We start from the raw sequence: 12398 nt of genomic DNA on the forward strand, positions 1-12398 counted from the left end.
AATAAAGTGCCTCGCGAGGGTAATAACCACGAACATATCAACGACATGGGATTATTTTTCTAATTTAAAGGATAATGGAAAATAATCAAAACACCCACAATGCACAACAATGACACAATATCAAAGTACATGAGATTTGATTCTTGTACAACATCAATACAACAACTGCACAACAACCCCTCACATAAGGGTGGGCCCTAGTATGTGGGACCCACCCTCATGTGAGGGATTGTTGTACAGTTGTTGTATTGGTGTTGTAAATCTAACATTTTCCAAAGTACATTGGGGTGAGGCCCACACATTTGGGTCCCACCCCAATGTGCCTTGGTGTTGTACCATTGTTGTGCATAAAGGGTACAAGGATCACTCCCCATAATGGATAATTGTCGTTCAAGCTTACACCATCATGGGGGCATGCACTCACACGTGTACATGAAAGCAGTTATATTGGAGCCCCTATAAAAAGTAAATATAAGCCAGGTTAAATGAATTTTTTGCCCTAAGCTCAAAATTGAGACTTAGTGCATTTATATTTTATTCACAAATACTATACTGCTTAGCATCAGAGTTATCCCTTAACGACAAGATCTTGTGCTTACATCCTTCATGTATTTTTGCAGGTGTGAATTGATCTAGCGTTTGGCACTAGAATACTTTTCTAACAAATATGATAAATTTTAAAACATAATTTCAAAACAATGGTTAAAATTCAAAGAAATTTACTCGATCGATCGATAGAATAAGTATAAATTCTAAGAGATATTTGATCCCCAGAAATCTATATTACCCACCAATGTTTATGAAGTCTTTAAAATTAATACCAGCATAAAATAGCATCAAAATTCAAAACTAGGGTTCTGCCTAAATGCATGCAGAAAACCCAAGAAAGTGAATCTTGGTTTCGTAAATACGGCCAGCATCGATCGTTATCCTTGTTCTTGATGTTTTTTATTTGCTTGGGCTTGTAAATATCAATGCCCCTGCCGTCAAACAATGAAGCTTCCATCGGCCTATCTACGAAAAAGATGGCATTAATTAATTTGTTAAAAAACTATCAACTTGCAAGTTGTAGATTTGTTATTAAGTGAATAAGTGTTGTTACTGTGCAATAATGATAAATAATATGAAATCGAAAAGAGAGAGCAAGAAAAATCAAGACACAAATTTACGTGGTTCGATAATTTGCCTATATCCACAAAAGTGCGACTATTTCAATAATAATTTAAGATTACAACACAACATATTCATAACAAAAACCCTACTAGCACTCTCTATATTAAAGAGAATATGGGCTTAATTGTTCCAACATAGAATGGAAAATTGCAACATAACATAATTTTTGCAATTTTAAACAAAATTGTAGAAAACATCTTGTTTTGAAGTGTTTTTAAAAAAAATAATGATTTGAAACATAGAAAAAATCTATGTTTATGTTACGTAACATGGAATGAAAACATAACATAAATTATATTTTAAAGTAGTTCGAGGAATCCTAAACCTCTCAAACTATTAAAGTTGATAATTAACTTCTTTAATTATTTTATTTATTCAGCAATAGGATATACGAAGTCTTACAATTAATACCAAAAGATAAACATAAATAAAAAATAACACTAGAGATCCGTACGTATGACATCTCCTAATCTCTTACGGACTTGGAAATACTATTCAAAGACTTGAGGATATACTATATATGCTTATTTGCTAATGGACTCTTGTTCAAATCCTTTGCCCCCACATTGGTACGTACCTATATAACAATTTCATACGACAAGAGAGTAAGTTTAAAAAAAACACATTTAGAGTCTAGTTAGATTAATTATCGCCATAAATCCCATTTGTATTTTGCAAGAAGAGTACAAGTATTCTTGGAATAATATATAGTTCTGCTTACATAATAATGGATCTCATAAATGAAGTTTATGATGAAATAAACTCTTCACGTGAAAGGGCTCAGGAGTGTAATGCACAAAGTCCAAGATGATGATCGAATTTGGGAATGGCCAGTATATGGGTCCGTTCTAAGGCTGACTTTTGGACTGATTACAAGCAAATTGTACTCCTGCTACCTAATAATGATCATCTTACTAACTTCTTTTCCATTTGTTTTTTTTTTTTTCACATTTATGGGATGTTTCGAAAAGAAATAGTGTGCGCATGAAGAAAGTATTCACAGAAGAGACTCCAAGACAAAACTCACAAGCAGACCAGCTATTTCACCCTTTTGGGAATGCAAACCCATGCAGAAGACGTGGGCTGCTGCTTTTTTTTTTTTTTTTTTTTTTTTCATACAACATAAGTTATAACCGTTTCCATCCATTATCATATATATATATATATATATATATATATATATATATATTATTACCACTGTGTCCCCAGGAATTCGATAGCAAATACACCACAGCCCCTGTGAAATGCCAAAAGCAAAAGCCAAATGGGCCCATTTCAGCCAGCGGAGATATCTATCTTGCGGTCTAGCTAAGCCGTTACCCAGTAGCCAACCATGCTCTACTGTAACGCATTTACAAGAACCCAAAACCGTCAAAGTACAATTTTGCCCCCTGATGAGTGATGAGCCAAGCCGCAAGCTCATTCGCCATCGCTATTATCAATGTCAACGTCGACGTCCAGCACAACCCATCATTGGCGCGTCCAGTGCCTCGGACCTATCGTCTCTCGTCTTCTTCGCCAACATGTCTCACCACTTGGCACCACTCTTCAAATTTTCTATATATACCCTCACACAAATTCCCACACAGGCCCTCTCTCTCTCTCTCTCTCTCTCTCTCTCTCTCTCTCTCTCTAAGCCGGCATGAGGCTCCACGCTTGGCTAGCCATCTGTTCCTCGTCCGCCTGTACCACCACCGAAAACGACTCAACCATCCCATTCCAGAAAAACCGGCCACCCTTTCCGGATCTCTTGGCTTCCGACACAAGCAGCTCCTACTGCGATATTACCAGTGGCGCCTCGTCATCTTGCGACTCTAGCGCCGCTACCAGCAGTGACAGCCTGCAATCCAATCTCTCCCTCCAAACCTTACCATCTGTCCCTTCCCTCCAGAAACTCTCCCGAGAGACCCTAAGCCTCTCCGTCTCTCAGCTCTGCGTCGCGTCCATTAAACCCAGGTCGTCCCTCCCAATCACCTGCCTCGCGGTCCATGGTAATCTCCTCTACGCAGCCTCCTCGCACGAAATCAACGTCTACGATAGCGCCACCTCCGCGCATCTCGAAGCATTCAACGGTCAGGATTCCTCCTCCGGCTCAGTAAAGGCTGTCACTTTCTGTGACGGCAAAGTCATCACTGCTCACCAGGACTGTAAGATCCGAGTCTGGCAGAGAACTGCCACCAAACGACACAAACTGTTAGCTACGCTCCCCACCATTAACGACCGCTTACGCCGTTTCGTACTTCCTAAGAACTACGTCACCGTTCGTCGTCACAAGAAGCGGCTCTGGATCCAGCACGCCGACGCCGTCACGGGCCTAGCCGTTAACAACGGTTTGATCTATTCGGTTTCGTGGGATAAGAGCTTGAATGTATGGCGGGCTTCTGACCTCCGTTGCGTGGAGGCCATTAAAGCTCACGAAGACGCCGTCAACACCGTGGCGGTCTCCGTTGACGGAACCGTTTACACGGGGTCCGCTGACAGGCGAATCCGGGTTTGGACCAAACCGTTTGGTGAGAAGCGCCACGTGTTGATAGCAACACTGGAAAAGCACAAATCGGCTGTGAACGCCTTAGCCTTGAACGACGACGGATCGGTGCTGTTTTCTGGTGCGTGTGACCGTTCGATACTGGTGTGGGAGAGAGAGGACAGTGCGAACTACATGGTGGTCACAGGGGCGTTGAGAGGTCACAATAAGGCAATACTGTGCTTGATCAACGTCTCTGGTTTGTTGTTCAGTGGGTCCGCTGATCGCACGATCAGGATTTGGCAACGGGGACACGATGCAAGGTACTGTTGCTTGTCTGTACTGGATGGACACCGGAAGCCAGTGAAGTCGTTGGCGGCTGTTTCAGAAGGCGCATCAAACGGTGTCGTGTCTGTCTTTGGTGGTACTCTTGATGGGGAGATTAAGGTGTGGCAGGTCTCAGTTTCAAGTCTTAACAGTCCAATATTATCCTCACATGTTCTATTATGAAATCAGGAGGAGATTTTTGGTTGAAGTTACTCATTTTACATTTATGCATTTATTAGATTCATGTCAAAAGTGCCCGGACACGACGAGTCTTAAGTGTCTTACATTTTTATGTATCTTACATAATTAATATTATAAGTCACTTAACATACCTCATATTAGTTGGTGTTATATGCGTGTACGTGATAAATAAATGTAAAAAGTTATATTATTCTAAAGTTAGTGATGATGTGTCAAGAGTATAATATGTCCCATGTGCAGGTGCTTGTTAAATTAGTTGACTAGATTGTTTGTTTGGACACGTACTTATTTATTTCTTATAGAACACAATACGTATAGTTTGATGGTTCTGTGTCACTTATCACTATTAAAAAGTTAAGTGAACAAATATCAGTTAATTGATAACAATTAATACGAATTTTTAAAAATGATTTGATAAATTTTAAACCTTAATACGTGATTTAATAAAAGACGAGTCAATGGATATTGTACCAAACAATATCCATAGCTTGTAGGTATTGTTTTTCAAATTCCATCCATTTGCAGTGGCACCCTTAAGATAATCAAATTACGTAAATTACCGAATTACCACTAAATTAGGTTGGACTAACTGCCCACAATAATAGAGACTCTAAATGAAAGATAGCAGATTTATGCTATGCTTGAATTTGTACGTCTAGTTGGCACTACTGCCAATATGGAGTTATATGGTTTCGTCCTCAATTAGGTTCAAAATTTTCTCGGACAAATAGTTGAGAGAGATTGTTAATTCACTTGTTCGAATAAGTAATCGAGCAATCGACTTCCTCTTCAAATAAGTAATTAAACTACTCTTTCAATTATAGTAATAGTCGGGCTGACTCTAATATATAATTCAAACACAAAATTAGAGCCAATCCCAATTTACTAAAATTTGTGACTCAGGAGATAAGTTTCAAGTCATTTTTCGCTCAGAAAAAAGTTGGTAGCCCCGTTTCTTTTACCAATAATCACAGTCAAGGATTCCAAACCGCGACTAATTTGTGAGACACGGGACAAGCGTATGTGCTTGAGTCAAAGTAAAGGCAAAATACTTCATCAATTTTCGGGACAAAAAAGTAATAAAACAATGTTCTTTCTTCATCAATTCTAGGGGCCGATCTAGTAATATTCTTTTATCTTTTACCAATAATATTCGAGAAGGACAAAGTCTAGAACCGCACAACCATTGGATTCAGACTTACTTAAGGTTTAAAGTCAACGCAAATCATGCCGAAATGCATGAATTAACCTCTTTAGTTATTCCCCTCAGTTTACCTATTAAAAAAAAAAAAAAAAAAGGAAGTTATTCCGCTTAGTTTTGAAGGATAAAATATTGGATTATTGGAACACACCAAGACACATAGCAGAAAAAAGAAGGGATCGAAAAAGTACACATAATCTTCTCAAACTAACACATTATTGTCAATGTACCCTATAAACTACTAATTGTATCAATATTCTCCCTCAAACTACCAAAAAATGTCAATGTCCCTCTTAAAACCAACAAAAAGACAAAAATGACCCTTAAATTTTTTGAATAAGACAAAAATGTCCTTATAAATTTAAAAAATAAAAAACTAAAAAATTAAAAATAAAAAACTAAAAAATTATTTTTTAAAAAATAAATTAAAAAATTAAATAAAAAACAAAAAAAAAAATAGAGAACGAAAAAGAACGTTTTTTTAAGCAAACGAAAAAATATAAAAACAATTTTTAAAAGAAAAAGAACATTTTTTTTTTTAAAAAAAAAAGGAAAAAAAAATGAAATTTACTTTTTTTTAAAAAAATAATAATAATAATAAACAAACCAAAAAAGAAAAAGAAAAAACAGTTTTTAATTTTTATTTTTTAATTTTTTTGGTATAAATTTTTGTTATTTAATAATTTTTTTAGTTTTTATTTTATTTTAATAATTTTATGATGAGTATTTTTGTCATTTGGAGAACATTGACATTTTTTGGTAGTTTAGGAAGGGACATTGACACAATTGGTAGTTTGAAGAGTGCATTGACAATGAAATGGTAGATTGAAGAAATTATGTGTACTTTTCTCAAAATAGAAAAAATGGAACACGAAGACAAAGAAGTCCTTTATCAAATTCCAGTGCTTAGCTGGATAACCCCATTTAAAACGTAATTAACTGGCATAACTAACTATCAAATGTATTGTTTAAACGTAATACCTGAGAATATTATATATATAGTACTAATTAATCCTTTTTCCATTTCAAAAAAAATTAATCCTTTTTCCCCCCCTACTGTCAGCCGGGCCAGTGAAACACCCATAGAATCGAAGAAGTGGTAAAAAGAAAATGGATATCGTAGGGTCAAACTTCAAAGAGAAGGTGTGTGCCGACATACAGCCTAGTCAACTGGGTTGGTCCAATAGTACCATTAAGCGTTGAATATTAAACTTACCATAAGATTATCGAATTCATTCACAATTGTCTTTGGAAAGTAATCATTGCATAATTAGGTATTGATTGTGAAGAATCTCATTTGTTGTGACATTGAAAATTTATGTATCTTCTAGAATACTAGGTTTAAATCATTCATGGATAATGTCTGATCAGATTAATTACGTACAGTGTGGTAATGAATTCATTACCTCACTGCACGTAATTGTTTTCCATGGCTGCTACTCAATAATTGTTTTTCTCGGATGTTCTTCTTGGTGAGGCTTCAGCAGTCTTGTTTGCTACTCGATTAGCTGTTCTTGCGGGTTTTGATAGTTTTTCTCCTGAAGGTGATGATGCCCTTTTGGTAATCTTAGCCATCAATTAATAGTCCGGCCAGCCCTCTTTTCTTCTTGGAGTTTTTTAAATATTGAATCTTATATTAGTGTAGTTTTGTCCTAAATTCATAATTGGAATACTATGAAAGTGTCTCCTAAGATCAATGTTAGGGCACATGCTTTAGTAAAATGGGCAGCTACCAATCATGTTTTTTGTAGGATTTCTACGGGTTGCCTCATTATCTCTTCCATACAGATTCAGAGTGGTAATGATCCTCTTATGTAATCCTTTTCCTCATTTAATTAGAAAAAAAATTAAAATTAAAAAGAACTACATATTTCATGATCAAAACCAGCTCATGTGGTGTACTTGATGCAGGAGAAAATCAGGTATAAGATTTGAAGATTATTTCTTGAATAAGATCGGTCCAAAAATAGAAAAAATAATACAAAATATTTGAAGATTATTTTTAAAATAATATATTTTACTTTATGTATAAGAATTTTACTTTGTCTTTAAGTTTACGGTTATGTAACTTTGTTTTGTATTTTTATTTATTTATTTATTTTTCCAAATATCTTGCTTGAAAAATACTCAAACTTTCCCTATATAAAGGAATTTCTATATTATTTTAGAAATGAGTTTTAAAATATCAATTAAATTTTGAATCTTTCAAAGTTATTTATCTGTTTGCTTATTTGGGACGATTATGATAATTAGGGTTCTTCGCTTTAGTCACGCTGATGAAATAAAACTAATAAAAATAAAGTTTAAATGCTCACACTCTATAGCATCGGTTGAAACCCAAAGAGCTGTTAATTGATTAGAGAGTTACAGTGCATCATTTGAAACAATTCATTCAATAAAGCATTAATTCCAAAGCAATGTGTTTTTTTTTCAATGGATGATGGTTGAGAGAGAGAGACGGTGTACCAAAAGTTTGAAATGAATATTACTCAATTAATGGATAATAAAAAGATCAATGACAATTAGTCTCAAATATTGCTCTCCAAGAAACAGCACGTATATACCGTCCGACGTCGCTTCCTAGAGGGACCCTCAGCGCTTTTGAAAATCAAGGAAGCTTCTCCTTCTGTCGCTTCCTTTAGTTGTTGAGCACGGCACAAAAGTTAGACCCGTCATATATATATATATATATATATATATATTAGTTTATTTGTTGTTTATTGTTGGTACAATTTTTTAATGGCGACGTGTTAGCGTGGGGTCGGTTCTTTGGCTAGTCGGATATTGCGAACAAATGTTCTGAGCTTTGCTTGTTGTGCCAGCAAAATAATAAAGGCTTATCGGGAGTTGTTAGTAAGAGTTTATTGAGAAGGAGAGTAAATGGTATCAGATAAGTTAGGTGATATATACTAGCTTTATGGCTTTTATTTATACCATCTTTCTTCCATTACTTTGCACGTGTGAGATTTCTTAATCTTCAGTCTACTGTTAACTTAGCGTGGGTAAACAATGATTTAAATATGACATGAACGACAGCCATTTATAACGTTTTGACCTCTTGGCATGATGAGCTAGCCTGGCGAGCTACGCGTGGTATTGCCATCCCTCCTTCCACTGATCGAATTTGACCTTCTAATCTCTTATCTAATAAATGCTTAAAGATTTTAATAAATGCGAGGATCTTCTATCTCTGACTCTCCATGTCTATTAATGAGATACATATTTTTACACAGTTCTGTGTTGAGGTGCTCTCAGCGTTACCTTAGGGTTTTGGCCGCTAAGGTAATCTCGATCGTTAGCTGCCCGCTCCTCCTCGAATGCTGGCTCAACATCTGAACACGATTTCTCCTTTCGTTGAGCGTCTGATTAGTGGATCGGGCCAACCTGTTGGGCCCGATTAGGCTGGGCCGCTATGTGAGTCCGTTTTGGCTTGAAAAATGATAATTACCCAACATTTATGAACATAAAGCTGAAAAAGAAAAAAGAAAAAAGAAAAAAGAAAAAAGGGATAAAGTTTGGAGATAAATGGCTTCATTTTTGCTTCTATCTTCTCTCCTTTTTTTCTTTTTTTCTTTTTTTGAGCTAAAGCAGGTCTACAACAACAAGTTGGCAAGTTGGGAAATGAAGGAAAGCAAGGCAGAATGGGGGTGATAGCCATGGGGTCAGTACTCATGAGTACTGGCGCAAATCGAAGGAAATAATTGCTATATTTTTTATTATCAATTTGTGGCCAACGGTACGTAACATATATATATATATATACGCGCATGCAACAAACCGGGCAGTGAGCATGGCTCATCTTCTTCAAAATCGGGACCTCATACGCAAATCGATATTATTTTCAATTACTCCACTTGGGGGACATGTACACTGGGAGATAAAGTATATATATACACACACATATATGAGAAAGACTGTACGTACGTGACATCGCGCTTAGGATAGAATATGATTAGAAAAAATTCAAATGATACATACAATTAAATAAGGAAAAAGTGAAAAAGAAGAAGAGGGAATATATATAATATTTACATAAATGGGTTTTCAAATGCATGTAGTTTATTAATTACTTTGGGTCGAGCCTTCTGTCAATTTTACAAAGCCTTAATTAATTGAGCAGTAGTACTCATCCAGCAAGAATTCACAAAAACCCTAGCTACGTACGTACTAGACAAATTTGTCAGTCATTTCCTTAATTTCTATTATAGTTAAAATAGCGGCGAATATCATTAAGACAAAATTGAATCGTAATATGAGTCACGATGGGATCACGTTCCTTTCTATTCCACTTGGATTGGAAATGATTGATCATTTTATAGTTTATAAAATAATTAAAAGAACAAAATTTGAACTATAAAATGGAAAGGGTCTATTTTATGATCTATTTCAAGTTCAATGAAACAAAAACTAAAGAGGTTTTATCCTCTGATAACGGGTTCTTCTTTTTCAAGTTCAACCGTCCCACGTAGAATGGATCCTCGATCAATCTCCGTAGAGAATCCTTTTCCATGAAGTTGTCTCTTGTTCCTTATATAAAAAATGATAATATTTCTAATTCCTGTTAAACTTGTTTGGATTGAGGAATAAAGAAAAACATTAGGTACGTCAAACTGTTACATCATGGCCAATTACAAAAAATCAAATATTGAAAAAGGCATACCGCCATAAGCCCATAAGTCTATATATTACAAGGCTCAGCCAAGCCCTTGATTACAACTCCATTACCGCATATATATGCTTGGGAAAGAAAAACATGAAAGAAATTGGTTGGCCTTGCAGTGGAAGATTGACAATATGGGTACCATTTATTTTTAGTGTAACTAATGATCATCATCCAGAAGCAAGCAAAAAATTAAGCCATGTTCAAGCATGCATGTGGTAGCTAGCTAGGAACGTAATAATTATCCAGACAGAAAGCTGAATGAATGCCCTTAAGGTCGCATCTTGCGACCAACAGAGACCACGTTGATAGCATCGATCGATCGATCGATAGTACTGATCAACTTCAATCGCAAGTTGCTATTATTATTATTCAGGACAAGACGAACTTCCTCAAAATCATGGTGACAGGAGCAAATAAACAATGCCTTAATTAACAGAAGATTAGGTGGCCAGTGTCCACCGCATCTTCCTCTTCTCTAAGCCCCCGCAGCCAGATCACATGTGCAGCGTTGCCATTTACGCACTCAACTTGCCAACTTGCCAACTTGTTCATGCTCGCCAAGCTCTGTGTGTGTGTGTGTGTGTATGGGCGAGTCATTTGTGCGCCCATGTGAATGGGAAAAGGATATATGTGGCTGCAGCAATTTTGGTTCTGATCTCCAAAAGATGGTGGGAATGCTCCCCGACACAAACTAGGATGAGTTCTCCTTTTTCATACTACTATATCTTATCTAGAATATCCATTCCACTATTCATGACCAGCTTTATTCTTTTTTCCAACAAGTTTTTGAACATTGCAAGTAAGAGAGAAACCGGCCAGTCCCTTTCAATCAGGGATTTTATATATTAAGTTTTGTGCTGTCTTCTACATTGCCGAATATAATATATTATATGGAGGTGTAATTGTAAAGAGAGATAAGCAACTCTTTGATGTTTAAGAAAAAAAATAGTGTGGAAATCGTAGGTTGGGTGTTCATTGCATGTAACCATATTCAGCTAGTTGTTCCCCCTCTTTTCATATTCTTTCCTTTTGTGGTTGGCCTAATATTGGGCCAATTAATATCGCAAACAGAAGTCGGGGAATGTAATTGAATGGCGATTACAATTTACAGCCAAAAGAAAGGTGAAAAATGTATCTGGGTGATTTGGTGGATCGATCTTTGAAATTGTGAGGCTATGAGCGACTATATAGCTAGGGTATATATATTCTTGTTTAAGGTCAACGTTCTTGAAGTCAAATATCAAATTCGGCATACTACTTTAGAATACCACGTGCTGAACTATATATATATATATATAAAGAGAAGGCCATTGAGTGAATTTGATTCAAGAAGTAAAGGCATAGTTTAATTACTAATGCTCCGTTTGTTTCGTCGTAAAATGGTTTTTATTGTAAAATATTTTCGACGAAATTATTTTTAAAAAAAATAATTTTCTCGAAAATATTTTCCGCGTTTGGTTTGTATGAAAAAATTACGAAAGGTGAAAATGTAACTGTTGTCGGAATCCGGCAACGTCCGGTCACCGTTGCCGGATTCCGGCGAGCATGTTTGGCCGGATTCCTACTAAAATGGCCGAATTCTGGCCGGACTCCTCCGGATCTGGTAAGATCCGGCCTGATCCTGGCCATTTTGGCTAAATTCGGCCCACTTCTGACCGTGGCCAAATTCCGGCCAGTTTCGGCCGAATTCCAGTGCACCTGGATTCCGACGACCAACCATTGCCGGATTCCGGCAATCGGATATCAAACGTGCGTGCAAGGACGAAAAGTTTAATTTCGGAAAACGATTTATGGTTTTTAAAACCGTAAATCGTTTTCTACAAATTAAAGAAGGCTTTACGATCAAACCGAAAATAATTTTCGTTGACCATTATTTTCGCTCCTACCAAACATCATAAAATATCGAAATCATTTTACACCGAAATAGATGGAGTATAAGACACAAGAAGTCTAATAATTACGTTAGATTTGGAATGCTGATCGATTCAGATGATCGAGAGAATCCCAATGAAGGTTTTCATCAAAGAACTAGCAAACAAAAAGGTTTTTGTCTGAACAACAGCTATCATACTTGGATTTACCGGGAGTACCTAGGTCGTCCATTTTAAACGAACAGCAAAGATTCTGCCATGTTAAAAAATTTCTTAGTACATAGCCACCGATTGTTACCTTAAATGTAACCATCATCACCGCCGCCCTTATTGTTGCACCCGTCACTACTAGTTTCTCATCACCACCACTATTATAGGGGGTGATTGCGTGAAAGAAAAGATAATATAATTGACAAATGAATATAAAGTGAAATATAAATAAAGATACAAAGAATTATATGATTCAGTATATGATTTACGTCCATATAATAAAACTCA

The 12398-nt window shown here is 36.3% G+C and overlaps 1 protein-coding gene across 1 annotated transcript; it reads left to right on the forward strand.

Annotated features, from left to right (window-relative positions):
- Positions 1-2760: 2760 nt before the first annotated feature.
- Positions 2761-4366, forward strand: LOC133865657 (protein JINGUBANG). Its single transcript, XM_062302082.1, has one exon. It carries the CDS (start codon positions 2816-2818, stop codon positions 4145-4147), a length of 1332 nt encoding a protein of 443 aa, XP_062158066.1. The 5' UTR covers positions 2761-2815; the 3' UTR covers positions 4148-4366.
- The last annotated feature ends 8032 nt before the right edge of the window (positions 4367-12398 follow it).

This window comes from Alnus glutinosa, chromosome 1, assembly GCF_958979055.1.
Source record: "Alnus glutinosa chromosome 1, dhAlnGlut1.1, whole genome shotgun sequence".
Lineage (NCBI taxonomy): Eukaryota > Viridiplantae > Streptophyta > Magnoliopsida > Fagales > Betulaceae > Alnus > Alnus glutinosa.